The sequence below is a fragment of the Bos javanicus genome, chromosome 20, assembly GCF_032452875.1.
Source record: "Bos javanicus breed banteng chromosome 20, ARS-OSU_banteng_1.0, whole genome shotgun sequence".
In the NCBI taxonomy this organism is placed as follows: domain Eukaryota; kingdom Metazoa; phylum Chordata; class Mammalia; order Artiodactyla; family Bovidae; genus Bos; species Bos javanicus.
In genome coordinates, this window is record NC_083887.1 from 2,078,338 (window position 1) to 2,093,059 (window position 14,722).

Below are 14,722 nucleotides of genomic sequence, written 5' to 3' on the forward strand. Positions count from 1 at the left end.
AAACGAGGTGTGCCTGTTACTTAATTGGTCCATGGAATCTGGAACTGTAAGCTTGAAGCAAGAGGACCAGGGGTTTGGTGCCCCTGTCTCCCTGGATTCATCACGTCGCACACTTTGGTCCCAAGCTTTCTGTCCATGGAATTTCAGCTGTTGGCCAGCAGGTGGTGCCAGTCTTTTCTTGAGAGAGAAGGCCTAGGACCACCATTCACTTTTTCCTCTTAGATTTTATTTAACAGTATTCACTTATTTCAAAAGTGGGAGATAATAGCACAATGAATATTAGAAGGAAACTTTTTATTATACAAACAGCTTGTATTGTTTATGGTAAAGAGAAAATACCAGTGATAAAAAGCATGATGCTGTGTATAAAAATCACCAGTATTTCACCCCCCACAAAAGCTCACTGTACTTGGGTATGAATTTCCCAGCCTGCATGTAATTTTTTCTTACTGGCTGCAGTTGGATAAAGATGTCTACAGTCTGTTCTGTCCACAGAGGAAGTTATTGAGTGGATGTGAGTTAGCATAAGAGAAAGGATGGCGCCTACCTGGTGAATCCGGCCGGCCGTGGGCAAAGGAGGGAGGGAGGGCATCGGCCTTTGTGGGGGCACAGGCGGCTGCTGCACTTTCCCAGTGGCGGGGCGGTCTGTGGAAATAAAGGCGTTCAAATGGAAGGAGAAATTCTGCATCCAGGTGAGTGGGGCCACCGGCCTGGTGCATCGCTAGATGCGTGGCAGAGATGTGCCCACACCTGGGCCCTACAGGGCGGGGCGTCCTTGGCCCCTTGCCTTCTCTGTGCCTGCCCAGTTCGTCTTACTCTTATACTTGGAAGCAACTCTCCCCTCACCTCTAGGGACTGAGTATTTATCAGAGGTTTTGTTGATGAAGGCATTAAAAAAAAAAGCCTCCTGATAATGAACTCAGCTGGTACCGTGAGGGAGTGTTTTCATACAAAACTGTAAAGAAGTAGACATACATGCCCCTACACATACAGGCAAGTGTGGGTGCACACACGTGTACACACGTGTACGTGACGTGCAGAGCCGCACACACGGGCACACCCAGCTGCCTGGGCAGGGTCAAGTCCCCCGTCATGGCTCACGAAGATCCTGCTCTAGGTCCCTTTCCTTCCCTCACGCGTGCTCTGCATTGTCCTCCCCTCCCACTTCCTCCTTCCTTAAAGGGAGGAGTCAGTCACCAGCTCCGGTTACCAAACCACAGGTTCTGCATAGAAACTCACATTACTCTGATCATCACAGAAGCATCCCCGGGCCAGGCTGACAGACTAACAGTGTTCTGTCTCTGACAGCGAAAGCCCAGGCCAGGACTGTGAGTAATTCCTGCATTTTGTGCCCTGACCTATTTTGCCTCACCCAGTCTCAGCCCTGGGGAGGCAACGCTCCTCCACCTGGCCTAACCTCATACCTCACCCACCCTAGCCATCTCTCAGCCCCTCTGACCTTCTTCGAGCCTCAGTGCCTTTGCACGGCCATTTCTATGGCTCAGAGTGCTTTCTCTTTACACCTCTACCCCCACCTAGACAACTCCTGCTCATCCTTTAAATTGAAACTGAAATACCATGCCCTCAGGGAAGCAAGCCCGGACTAGGAATAGCCTCGGCCTCATCTCCCACATGTGTCTTCCTGAGTGTACATCATGGTTTAGTTCAATCATTTTGTTGCCTCACCCACTGAACTATAAACTCCCTGTGTGCTCAGAACTGGCGTGTATGGGACACTCAACGACAGTTACTATTTCTTCTCTGGACCTCAGTTTCCCTAAATATGAAACAGGCTTGGTAATTGTCGTCTGTATCATACAGGGTGCTTCAAAACACGATATTCTGACAAAATTTGAAATGACTTTAAAGTTGCCAAGCGTTCTACAGCCTAAAGGATTCGTGGTATGAATTTCCGTGGTGCTGATCATCAACTGTTTGGCTGACTCCTTGATGTTACACAAGTGTACACGGGGCTATTTCCATTACCACCACTGGTAGGATGTGAGCCCTGTGAAGCAAGGGCTGTGTCTTCTTTCCAGATAACTTTGAATTTCAACATTTAAAATGATTCCTGGATCATAGGAGACCAATAATTTTTGTTGAATGGATGAAGGAATAAATGAGCGAGGGAGAAATGTGCTGACAGGAACAGATGGACAATGAAAATCTTAAATACTGTTGAAAGTGTTTAAAGTTATGGTCAAACCACATTCAATATTGTTGCTTTTATCCTGACAATCTGTGGGTAGTAGTGCCATGTCATCATGAATTGGTCCAAGACAGGGAGGAACAGGAAAGCACTTGAGTTCCAAAGGAGCACACAGAATAAGGTGTTCCTTCTAAATGCCCTCAAGCAGCACTTCATCCTGATATCAGCCACCACCAGCAATGGTTTGGCTGCAAATCATAAATATTAAACCTCACAGCAAACCTATATGGCCTGTATTATTACTGTCCTATCTCACAGATAAGGAAACTGAGGCCCAGAGAGGTGGAGTCACTTGCCCAAAGCCACACAGCCAGTCAGCTGGCATCAGCACGCAATGCTTTCTGCTGCGTGGGTGTTGGCCTCCCGTGCATCAGTGGGGGCTGGGGGCTGGGCTCCAGGGCCCTTACCTATGTACATGGAGTTGGGGTTGGACAACGGCTTGGCAGGCAGGATGGAGTTCTGCAGAGCTTCCTCATCATTGGAGGGTGGTGGCTCGTAATCGGCATCATCTTCCAAAGGTGCCTCTTCCTCTTCGTTGGGGGACTCATAGTCACCGTCGTCCTCCGCGTCTGCATCATCATTGGGACTTTCATAGTCATCTTCTTCCTGCCAGTGTGACGGGGGCAGTGTGGTGTGTAGAGGCTCCTCGGCAGTGGGCGTGCCCACATCTACTCTCTCTCTGCCAAGCCTCACAGTGGTCCTCACTTGGTTCCTCCCACTTTCCAGATGAGGACACTGAGCTCAGGGAGCACAATTCACGTGGCCAGCAAGCTGTTGTCTTAGGACCCAGTCAAGGTCTTCAGACTCCCTAGGCAAGTGCATTTTTTCCCTGTATGTCTTTGCATAGCAGACAAAAGCGGAAGAAATGAGGTGGACACAGCAGTAGAGGGATGGGAGGGCCTGCTGTTTTGAATAAACACCTTTTGCACTTCAAGCATCACCAAGAGTTAGACTAAACACTAGAAGCATCCTGGTTAATTGTCAGTTCTCTTCTCGGGGTGCGCGCTCAGTCACTCAGTCGTGTCCGACTCTTTGTGACCCCGTGGACTGGGGCCTGCCATAGGATTGTCCCAGCAAGAATACTGGAGTGGGATAAGTTTCCCTGGAGAGGGGATAAGCTACCCGCTCCAGTATTCTTGGGCTTCCTTAGTGGCTCAGACGGTAAAGAATCTGCCTGCAATGCGGGGGACCTGGGTTCGATCCCTGGGTTGGGAAGATCCCCCGGAGGAGGGCACAGCAACCCACTCCCAGTCTTCTTGCCTGGAGAATCCCCATGGACAGAGGAGCCTGGTGGGCTACAGTCCATGGGGTCAAAAACAGTTGGACTTGACTGGGTGACTAAGCACAGCACAGCACATTTATCATATGTGTGTGTGTATACATACATGTATATATATATATTCCTATACATGTATATATTCCAAAGCATATACACATTGGAAGCCAAGATGAGGTTGAGTTCATCTTCCTGAACACAAAAAAGACTTCGTCCTGCCGTCAGTGTCACTGCAGCTCGAGAGCAGAGGATGATGAACAGGAGAGACTTGAGAACCACAGCCTCACACCTCCCCAGCCCTTGCTGACTGCCCCTTGGACCTGCAGGGCCTCCCTACCGTCTCCCAGCCTGCGTACCTAGCCCCATGGCTCCTGACTTTCCACCAGGCCTTTACCTTATCAGCCTTTCTCAACAATAGACTTTTCCTCTTTGCTTCTAGAACTAGTTTCTCCAGTGATTCGGCTCGTATATTCCTATGTGTGTTTTTGTTCCAAATCACATTCTGATCTGTGTGTGTGTTCTCCAAGCTATAAAATGGTCATGGGGTCATTTGTCCTTGCCCCCCGAGTGCCCTGTGCAGTGCTGGGCACTTCATGGAAGCCCGAGTGTCGTAGCAGCAGCTGGTGGGGGCTCCCTGTTTAAAGACGAGGTGGAGGAGGCCAGCCTGAGACTGAGCTCACAGGAAGAGCTGCATGGCAAGCAGTGGCTAAGATACAGTTTCTATGTGAAAATGTAAATATTTGAGAGGAAACTCTGGTCAATTATCCCTTGGGAACAAAATTAATCTGTTACATTCCTTTGTTCTCATGCAAAAAGCACAGACATAACTAGCAGGTTTTTTGGTGGTTTTTTTTTTTTTTTTTTTCAAATTCAATGCTTGCTTTTACCAGAATCCCAGTAGAACAGGGGTGTTTAGTGTCTGCTACCTAAAGGCACTAGAGGCAGACGCTTACCAGAAGGACCCCTGGACTAAGGGTGGGTGAGCTGCATCCTCAACCTGCCTCTAACCGGTCATGGGGCTCTACATAAGTCACGTCCTGCAGGGAGCTCAGCTGCTTCCTCTAAAAAGAACAGACTGGGCTACGAGCCGTAACAGAGTTCTTAGCCCAAGTCTGGCTTCAAGTGTGCTGATGATAATATGCAGTTTTCTGGGGAGAAGCTGTACAGAACTCATCAGACTCTCAAAGGGGTCATCATGACCCCCAAGTATAAAACCCCATTGGGCCGTCCCATCCCTGAGGTCTTTTGAGGGCGGATAGTTCATTCTGAGCTCCCTTTCCCTCTGTGACACTGCTGCTGCTGCCGCTACGTCGCTTCAGTCGTGTCCGACTCTGTGCGACCCCACAGACGGCAGCCCACTGGGCTCCCCTGTCCCTGGGATTCTCCGGGCAAGAATACTGGAGTGGGTTGCTAATGGGGACTTAAGCCTATGAGAAAAGCTACTTTAAAGCTGCTTTAGTGTAGACCGTGTGAGGAGGGCTTCGGGGGAGGGCCTGCTGTGGGGTGCTGGTGAACAGCGGCGGGTCAGCACCCCGCAGGCCTCAGCCGAGCCCAGCCCGCCATCAGCGCTCGTCACAAGGTGGCTCACGGCCAAGCCTGTCCCCAGGTGTCCTCCACCACCGCTCCTGTGCCCCGAGGGCAAGAGGGCCGGACGAGACCGGCGACCGTGTGGACTGGAAGCCAGAGAGTCACGCTCCGACCGCCACAGAGCACACCTGAGCCCCGCCGGGCTCCATCAGGGCCTCGCTCCCCGCATCACGCCAGTGCCTCACCACAAAGGACCTCCGGACTCTGCTGTAAACTGGGAGGACCTGCCCTATACTCACAAAGGACGACCAGCCTCCGTTGTCCTCCTCATGGCTCTCTGTGGAGGAAGGCAACACCGTTATCAGTGCTGACTGGAGCCACAGAGGGAAGTCGGCCGCTCCCCAGCCCGGTGCCCTCCCCGTCCCCCGCCTTCATCCCGCGCAGCCGGGGGTCAGCAACTCAGTGCCAGCTCTCGACTTCCCACCTGAGGGGCTCATTCTACCAGACAGAGGCGGTGGTTCTTAACCTTTCACGTGTGTGAAAGTCACTTGAGAGAGCTTCAAAATATGCAAATTCCCCGGGCCCTATTCTTTGAGCTTCTGATTCTGCAGGAACTGGGAGGGACCCAGGAATCTGCGTTTTAACAAGATGTGGAATTTAGCAGCAGAATAATTGCTTTAAAGACTCAGAAGCAGGAGGACTGGCTGTGCTCGGGTGCTCAGTCAAAACCCAGGTTGTTCCAGGCACCGCCCGAAGAGTCCCTCCCTGTGTCTGTGCAGAGGGCCTCAGTTGGAAGGGGATCATGGCCAGGTGCCTGGCATAGTGATATCTCTCCTCCCCTCCAACTGGACCAGCAGTCAGAAGAACCGAAGAGCCTCCCATCTCCAAAGCAATCGTTTTCACCCCCAGAGACCTTTACCTGTCTCCTCCGGAAACCGCTGGACTTGGGGTCTGCAAAGGCAAGCAACATGGCATTAACGGCCCTACTGACTCGGGGAGATATCCCTCTTAGCCCAGCCCTGCAAGAGGAGCCCCCACGGGAGGGTATGTCTCACCACCCAGGACTCTTGTCCTTGTTGCTTTGAAACTCGGGCCAGGCTACCCGAAAATTCTGGAAACCGCTGAAGTCACATTGGTGGTACAACTAGGAGCTCATGACTGCCTGCCTTTCTAGGGGAAGCTCCCCTGATGCAGGGGCAGGATGCAGGGCGGATCAAAAATTAAGGCAAAACCACTCCCATTTAGACTTGAGTTTGAAAATTCTTCGCATCTCATTAAAGTGACCCTGGACACTTGGCTGCCCCACTCACTTGCGTGTGAAAATGCTCCTTCTCTCTTCATTCTTGTTGATTTCTTGACTTAACTTACTCAGAATCCTACAAGACAAAGGGACGGGTGAGGTGATAAAAGCATTTTCTCTCTCCACCTTCAGCCTTCCTCCCCTGAGTCCTGAAGATTCCCGGTCGGTGTGACCTCAGGCACTTGGACCAACCTTAGCAGGCCTCTTCCTTTGGCCTCCAGCCAGTCCCCTCCCTCTGCGCCCCACTTTCTTGCCACCTCCATCCCCTTGCTCCTGCCCAGGAAGCTCTCGGCATGGGCTCAGCCTCCTGGGGGGCCCTCCGTGGGGACTGGCCGGCTCACACCGGCTCCTCCTCCTCTGAAATCCAGCAGCCTTAAGATCAGGACATGACCGCAGTGTATCTTATTGTGCTGGTATTCGCAGGGCTGAGCTCCCCTGACTCTTGGTTTGACATTCCTGTAGCGATGTCTAACAAGAATCTTCAATCCACCTCTGAGACCTGGAGGAATCGGCTGCTCGTTGCAGAACTCTTGACAAGAGCTTCAGTGCGCTTCTTGGGCCTGAAATCTCCTTCCATCCTCCGTTCCCTCCTTGGTGACATGGATTCTTATAAACACTTGGTGAAGTATTCCCCATCTAGGCACAGCCTGCAAAGCGGGAGACTCCCTGAATCATCCATGCCCACAGGCCTGCCTTGGCCAGGACCCTCTCGTTCCTTGGATGTTGTAAAATAGCAAATCTGTAAACCCCAGGGCAGGAAGGGCAGAGTGGGACGGCAGCTCTGGTATGCCCTCTGCAGTAAACTCCAGCTTCCCTTAGCACCACTGAGGAGACCCAGGGTCCGTCAGCTGACAGGCTCCTGTTCCCGTGAGATCTGGGGCAGCTGGAGGAGGCTCAGAGGTGGTCTCACCCTACGTCATTTTACACGTGGGGCCACAGGGGCCCAGAGAGGAAGAGACTGAGCTGCACAGCAGGCCCCTCCCCCAGCGACACGCAGCAGCCTCAGAAGCCAGGCTCCCTCATTTCCAGAGCGCACACTGTCAGCACACCGTGTCAATGCCCCTGATGCCGGAAGCCCCTTGGGAATGGCGCTATGGAGCCTGTTGCCCTCTGGGAAGGACCCAGAGTCCACCCTCCTTCTGCTGCAGTGACTGCAGCAAGGTCACAAGTTTGGTCTAAAACAAAATTGCTAAGTTAGCAAAGTAGTCTTGGCCCCCACCACGTCTTGCTTCCCTCATCATCCCCCAGGCCCCCAATCCCCATCCCCCCACTTCTCCACGTTCCCCGGGAACCTGCTCAGAACCTCTCAACTCATTCAAGTGAGAGGATGTGCTATGCTGTGCTTAAGTCGCTCAGCCATGTCCAACTCTTTGCAACCCCTTGGACTGTAGCCCACCAGGCTCCTCTGTCTATGGGGATTCTCCAGGCAAGAATACTAGAGTGGATTGCCATACCCTCCTCCAGGGTATCTTCCCAACCCAGGGATAGAACCCAGATCTCCCACATGGCAGGCGGATTCTTTACCATCTGAGCCACCAGAGAAGCCCAAGTGACAGGGTGAACAAACTTAATAAATGAGCTGGGCCATTAGAGGAGAGAGAGAGAGGAGCCTGTAACCCTTCCTCCGATGTCATTGCTGGGATGTCACACGTCACGGGGAGATGCTTTAAAGTGGGGGTGGGGAGCTTCCCAGTGGAAGCTCCAATCACACCACCAGATTGCTTGTTTCTGGTTCCTCTGTCTCCTTTAAGCGGTTGTTCAAGAAGCTGATGAGCATCCCTCTGCTCCCTCCTCTGACAGAGCATCAGTCAGGGCACCGTCACCCCCATCCCTTCACTCAACAGTGCCCACTCCAGGCTACCTAAGCGCCAGGAGCTCTGCTGGGGTTCAGGGCACCTTGGTGAACAAAACAAAGATCCCTGCTCTCGAGGAGCTTACTTGCTAGGGGAGATGGACAGACGACAAACAGTGAACACTGGAGGAAGTGAAATTCAAGGTGAGAGCTGTGTGGACACGCAGGCAGCAGAGGTGTGGGCTGGGCGAGGGGGCGGGAGTGCAGGAGCGGGGTGCGGTTACAATTGAAAAACCACCCAGCGGGCCTCTGGGAGGAGGTGACATTTCTGCAGGACCTGAAGTAAGGAGTGCTGGGGAGCGGGTCCCCCGCACAGTAAGGGCGGTAAGGGAGGGCACAGGGAGAAGCGGGGTGGCCCTGACTGGCTGGCACAGCTGCTTTGATCCTGAAAAGACCTGCTGCTCTAGGCAACTCCTTATGGTATCTTCAGCAGCCAGGAGGGAGGCTGCTGGGGCTCTAACTGGCGAAGGAAGGAAATGGCAAACCGCAGCCCCACAGAGCTGACAGCAGCAGGGCCGGAGAGGGGCCGGCAGCCCAGCCTGTCGCAGATGTGGGGCCCCTGGGCCCCCTGCTTTGGGGGCCTCAGAGCAACCCCTCCCCGCAGCTGGGGCCGCTGGCTGTGGGGGGCGCGTGCGCAGGGCGGCAGTGCTGGGGACCAGAGCACGAGGTTCTTGCACCTCTGCCTGCAAACTTTCATGGCTGTCCCCCACTCACTCCCACGCCCCAGAGGACCAAGCAACAGTGAGTGGCCGGAGGTGACTCATTCTCCCTCCTTCCCACAAACCCCAGGCCGCACTCAGCCCCAGGAGAGACCGACAGGGCTGGGCCTCGGGTAGACACGGCTCTCTCTGTCTTTAGCCGCAGAAGCGGAGCGGACCTTTCCGCAGGAAGCCAGGTCGTGGCAGCCGAGACCCCTAGCTCGCTGTGTGATGGGGGCAGGCCTCTGACTTCTCAGGTAGAGGCCTCCTCCAGTCATGCTGGACGGTACAGAGGTTGGGAGGGGGGTCCTGCTGAGTGTGACTGCAGCCTCCTGCCCACGGACAGTGCCCACAGCCTGACCTCAGGCCGGGTATTGCCCTCCGTAGTCCTCCTTTCCTCATCAGCGAAACAGGAGGGTTGGCCCTAGCTGGAGAATCCCTGACTGCCTTGACCATAGCCACAAACACTGATGACCAGGCCCACTGGAGACTTAACCCATCAGAGCGTCCAGGAGAGGCTGGGAGCCACTGGATGCAGTCGCAACAAGCGCCCCAGAGACATGGGTGGGTCCTATGGGCTGAAAGCTTGTGCAATCACTCCTGTGATCTGGTCTTCTTGGACTTGTTTTTAAAAGAAAGAAATGGAGGAAGCGGAGTGAGGTGAAGGAGCAGAAGCAGAACTCAGGGTCTCTGTCCTGTTGTGGCCCCTGCAGGGCTCTCCCAGGACACGTGCGGCTCCCTTTCCACGGTCCCTGTGTTCTGCCAATGGGGGTGGAGGCTCACAAGTGCGTCTTGAAATCAACTTTGCTGGCCACACAGAAGTAAGAAGGAAACTGGGAAAGAAAGGCAGGCAGGGAGGAAGGGAGGAAGAAGACAGAACAGAATGGAAAGTGTAAGAGCCCACAGTGCGAGTAAGAGTCAATGTTATTTCCCGAACACTCTGTCTTGTTGCCTGTGTGATTGTATGTCTCATGCACAGCTGAAATGTTTTTCTTGCCAAATTTCGCATAATGTGAGCTGTAGATGAGTTTCCCTGTCTCCTAGAGGGCTTGGGGGGACGGGGAGCTGCTCCCTTGACCCCAGTTTCAGAGGCACACTGGCCTGCCCCTCGCCCGGAGGCCCTCCTCCACCCCTCACTCCCTCCCTGCTCTCTGACACCACCCCGACCCCTGTCCCACCTCCCAGCCCACGTTCTCACACCCGATCTGGCTTTCACTTGCATTTCACCTTCCTTTAAAGGAACAAAATTCCTCCTTAAAGGCAAGTCTTCTGTGAACCAAGAGTCAAACCTTCCAAAATTCTGTCCTGTCACCTGAGGAGACAGGGAGAAGCCAGGACATCGGTCTCAAGACTCAGGCCTCCAGGGGCAATCAGGACACATGAGCGGGAAGCAAGAATCTGAGGGTCTCCCACTTCTCAGTCATGAGCGGGAAGCAAGAATCTGAGGGTCTCCCACTTCTCAGTCATGCCCTCCCCCTGACAGATTTACAAGTCTTATGTTACTTGTACTCCAGTCATTTTGTATAGTAGCCAGGAAAAGCTATCCTGTTTTACTAGCAAGGACAGCAGGGCGCTGGGGGAGGTGTTTGTCAAAGGCCCCACGCGGGTTTTTCACTTGGAGCTGAGCGGAAGTTAAGCGCTCTGGGCTCCCACTGAGGAGGAGGAGCAGCAGTCAGTGGGGTGGAGGCACTTTCCGTGTAGGGAGGACGGGGCCCCTGGACAGGGCTTTGGCCAATGAGCGGGAGAGGAGAGGCATATCGGAGAGGCACCTGGCACTGTCCCCAGTCTGCTGGGAGTCGAGCACGTGTCATGAACACAGTGCTGAGTTCAGCTCTGCACCCTCCCTCCATCCTGCCCGCCATGCTTTGTATCTTAGGTAGGCGCTGAGCAGATGAGACAGGGAGCTGTCTCTGAGGTTAGGAGACGACGCCTTTTCAGAAGACAGACAAATCAACAGGCACCTGCCTTGTCTCTCTAACTGGATCTTAGCTTTTTTCCATCCTAATTCCACTATGGATGATGGGAACAGTGATCATTGATGTTATAAAGAGAATCATCCAATACCTATCTGTTACCTACATTACCACCACATCCCTGCCCTCTTCTTCTATTTTTTTAAGTTACACTGTATTATTTTAAACATAAAATTTATAGCATTGGACTTCCCTGGTGGTACATTGGATAAGAGTCTGCCTGCCAATGTAGGGGACATGGGTTCAATCCCTGCTCTGGAAGGATCCCACATGCTGTGGGCAACTTAATCTCAGGCACCATTAACTACTGAGCCCTTGCACCCTAGAGCCTGTGCTCTGCAACAAGAGAAGCCACAGAAAGTGAGGCCCACACACTGCAACTAGAGGGTACCCCCCCACCCCCGCTCAGCATGATTAAAGAAAGCCCTCAAGCAACAACGAAGACCCAGTGCAAAAAGAGCAACAAAAATTTACAACATTAAAAAAAAAAGACTCCAGATGATCATCAGAAGATTTTCTCTTGTATTCTATCGATTTAACCAGATCATGCTCAGCTCTACCATAGGTGCTAGGCTCAGTCCTCTAAAAGGATGTTAATTGTTTTATTTTAAAACTCTCCTCCATCACATTGTCTGTGAGGTCTCTGGGAGAAACTAGGCCTGAGAACACTCTCCCACCAGAAACTGCCTTCTTACAAAATCCATTTAGTACTGACTTTTTTAAAGCAAATTTAAGGAAATTGAGATATTCAGAGGAGTGTAATCTTGTTTTGGTCTACTGTACATAAATAGTTTCTTTTCTATAGCCCTTTAGGGAAATGGTCTAGGGCTAATGGACCCGTGTACAAAGGAATGGAACAAATGAGCCCCAAATATCTATACACACAGGCAGCTTATGTGGGCTGCCTCCCACTTACCCACGTACCCATATACACTGCCCTCTCTGAGTTGCTTCCTTCCTCTCCTCTAGACGAGGAACCTGAGGCTCAGACTTGAGATGGCTTGCCTGAGTCCCACAGCTGAGAGGAGGCAGAGCCTGCTTTAGAACCTGGCTTTGCCTCGCTCCAAAGCCCATGCCTTTGTATGCTTTCATCCTCCCCAGTTAGTAGGATAAAATCATTAGTAAAAACCTGAAATGGTGCTCATTGGGGTTTTGCATAAAATGGCCGGAATAGTTAATGCCTCTTCAGGACATTTTATTGTATCTCCGTTATTTCTTCTCTCTCACGGGTCCTTTGAGACAGGGTCTGTTATTGTCCCCATTTTACAGATGAAGAAGCTGAGGCTCAGGGAACTCTGATAACTTGTCCACAGACTCATAGCTAATGAACGGGAGAATTGGGTCTCAACTAGTCTGATCTCAGAGCCTGCATTTTACTCCCTAAGCTCTCCTGTCTGCCTGTTCAGATCTGAAATAATATCTTTTAAAAGAATGTGCTCATGGAGTTCATGTAACCCATTCCTTCATTTTATACACTTAGAAACTCAGAGTACTCTAGGACTCATCCCAGGCACAGAGCTCACAGAGATATAACTGAAAATTGGTACTTTTCATACCAATGCTCACACTCAGAATCACCTGATCAGGGCTGCCGGACCTTCCCCGGATGCCTTCCCCACCAGTTTGCCTTTCAGGCTCCGTGGACAGCCCTCGTGCCTTGCCTTGGGGGGAAAAGCCACTGGAGGGGGATTCTTACTGCAGGCGAAGTTGTTGTTTTAGTTTTTAAATAACTGAAGAAATATCCCACCTCCACCTCACGTTGAACTGCAGACATCAGCTCAGCTTGGCCTTAAGACTGAAAAAATGATCCACCCAGTTGAAAGTGCCTTCCTCATCCCCTTCCTTCTACTGCTCTGATTGAATCCCCTCCTCCCAGCATCTTCCTAGCCACAGCCCTGGGAGAAGCTGCCATCTCATAGGAATGACCATAGCTGTCATTCCTAACCAGGCTCCATGCCTCCAACTGAGCCTTCCTCTCCATCATCTTTTACACACCCTGGAGAGAATCAACATGCAGGGTTTTACCTCAGTGTTCCCCCTGGTGAACTCACTTCACCAACACTCTCAGACTCATAACAGCTCAAAGCATCCTTCACAATTGTGACCAGTTGCTGTGGTCTTTTTACTGCTCACTCCCCCTCGTACGCCTCAACTGCTCTGACCTACTTGCAGTTCCAATAAACACACTGGTGTCATGCCTTCCCAATATAGTCCCCATTTCTAGAATGTCTTTCAATCGTTTTTCATCTGACCACTCTCAATATATTTCAAGATCCAAGTTAGGTTCCCTTCTTCCCCAAAGTCTTTCCTGATGCCACTTCTTGATTTTAAAACACTGTGTGGATCCAGCTTAACGTGTCTACAGGCTGACTCTGGCCCACCAGCCACCAGTTCTCACTGCTATATGCTAAGTTCTCTCCTTGACCTAGAATTGCGGTCTTTTTCTAGGGCATCCCATCTATAATGTCCAATATAATCGTCACCACTGTATCTAGCTATTGAGCCCTTGAAATGTGGCTAGTGCCTCTGAGGGGCTGAATGTTTTATTATTTTTTGAATCTTTATTTTTAGTTATTTGGCTGGACTGGTTCATAGTTTTGGCATGTGAGATCTTTTAGTGTGGCAGGTAGGATTTTTACATGCAGCATGGGAACCCTTGGTTGTAGCATACAGGATCTCGTCCCCTGACCAGGGATTGAACCCAGGCCCTCTGTATTGGGAGCATGGAGTGTTAGATCACTGGACCACCAGGGAAGTCCCTGAATTTTTAATTTAACTTAGATTTAAACAGCCATTTTGGACTAGGAAAAAAACTCTTAAGATCAATTATTCTTCAACAATAGTGGCCCCTGGAGACAGGCAGTACCAAAGGCAAATCCTTATTCCCTTCTTTTTCTTCACCCTTCCAGATGAGGGAAATCTGAGAGTCATATTTTTCTTATTTGAGCTACTCTGGCAGCTCTACCTAGTCACGAAACTTTTCACCTCCTATTTCATTGACCTACTTCCCTTTCATCGTTGTGAGCCCTAAGACGTTTAGAGCAAGAGAAAGGACCCCAGAGGGCATCTGGAGTGGAGATCTCAGACTAGGGCCCCCACACTAAATCTAGCCCATAAGGGTGCTAACTTTGGCATTCACAATATTAAAAAATATTTGAGCAACATTTAAAAATTGAGATATATTGCATAAAACTTATATTTCTAGCTACTTGAAAATTCAAAGATTGGGCATTGAGACTTCCCTGGAGGTACAGTGGTTAAGAATCTGTCTTGCAATGCAGGGGAGGCAAGTTTGATCCCTGATCAGGGATCCCAAATGCCTTGGGGCAACCAAGTCCATACACCGCAACAACTGAGCCCATGCACCACATCTAGGGAATCCACACACCACAGTGAAATATCCCACCTGATGCAAGAAAGATCCCGAGTGCTGCAACTAAGACCGTATCGTCTTTCTTACAGAAGAAAAATATTTCTCCATGTTCAAGCTTTATTCAAAGCTGATAAATGATTGGACTTTGTATTTTTCAGCCTGGCCCATTTCACACATTTCTACCTGGCTCCTGCAAGCATCTGAGTGTGAGACTTCTGCTGCTGCTGCTGCTGCTAAGTTGCTTCAGTCATGTCCGATTCTGTGCGACCCCATAGATGGCAGCCCACCAGGCTCCCCCATCCCTGGGATTCTCCAGGCAAGAATACTGGAGTGGGTTGCCATTTCCTTCTCCAATGCATGAAAGTGAAAAGGGAAAGTGAAGTCGCTCAGTCGTGTCCGACTCTTAGCGACCCCATGGACTGTAGCCCACCAGGCTCCTCCATCCATGGGATTTTCCAGGCGAGAGTACTGGGGTGGGGTGCCATCGCCTTCTCCTAGAAGGACAGAAAGCAGG

General features: G+C 51.4%; 1 protein-coding gene across 9 annotated transcripts in view; it reads right to left on the reverse strand.

Moving 5' to 3' along the window:
- The window catches only part of LCP2 (lymphocyte cytosolic protein 2), a 50,486-nt gene that overhangs the window by 24,987 nt on the left and 10,777 nt on the right, over window positions 1-14,722 (reverse strand). For 4 of the 9 annotated variants that reach the window (XR_009731701.1, XM_061393180.1, XM_061393182.1 and 1 more), the window contains exons 4-8: window positions 6,323-6,388; window positions 5,932-5,963; window positions 5,312-5,349; window positions 2,617-2,815; window positions 548-645 (exon numbers count right to left, since the gene is read on the reverse strand). Coding sequence is in view for 8 of the 9 variants with exons in the window: in XM_061393180.1 (XP_061249164.1) it covers window positions 548-645; window positions 2,617-2,815; window positions 5,312-5,349; window positions 5,932-5,963; window positions 6,323-6,388 (433 nt within the window). In the remaining variant the exon portion in view is untranslated. Of the gene's footprint in view, window positions 1-547; window positions 646-2,616; window positions 2,816-5,311; window positions 5,350-5,931; window positions 5,964-6,322; window positions 6,389-6,802; window positions 6,960-14,391; window positions 14,703-14,722 lie in introns of those variants that run through there. The other 5 variants (XM_061393183.1, XM_061393184.1, XM_061393186.1 and 2 more) reach the window with 5 other exon arrangements.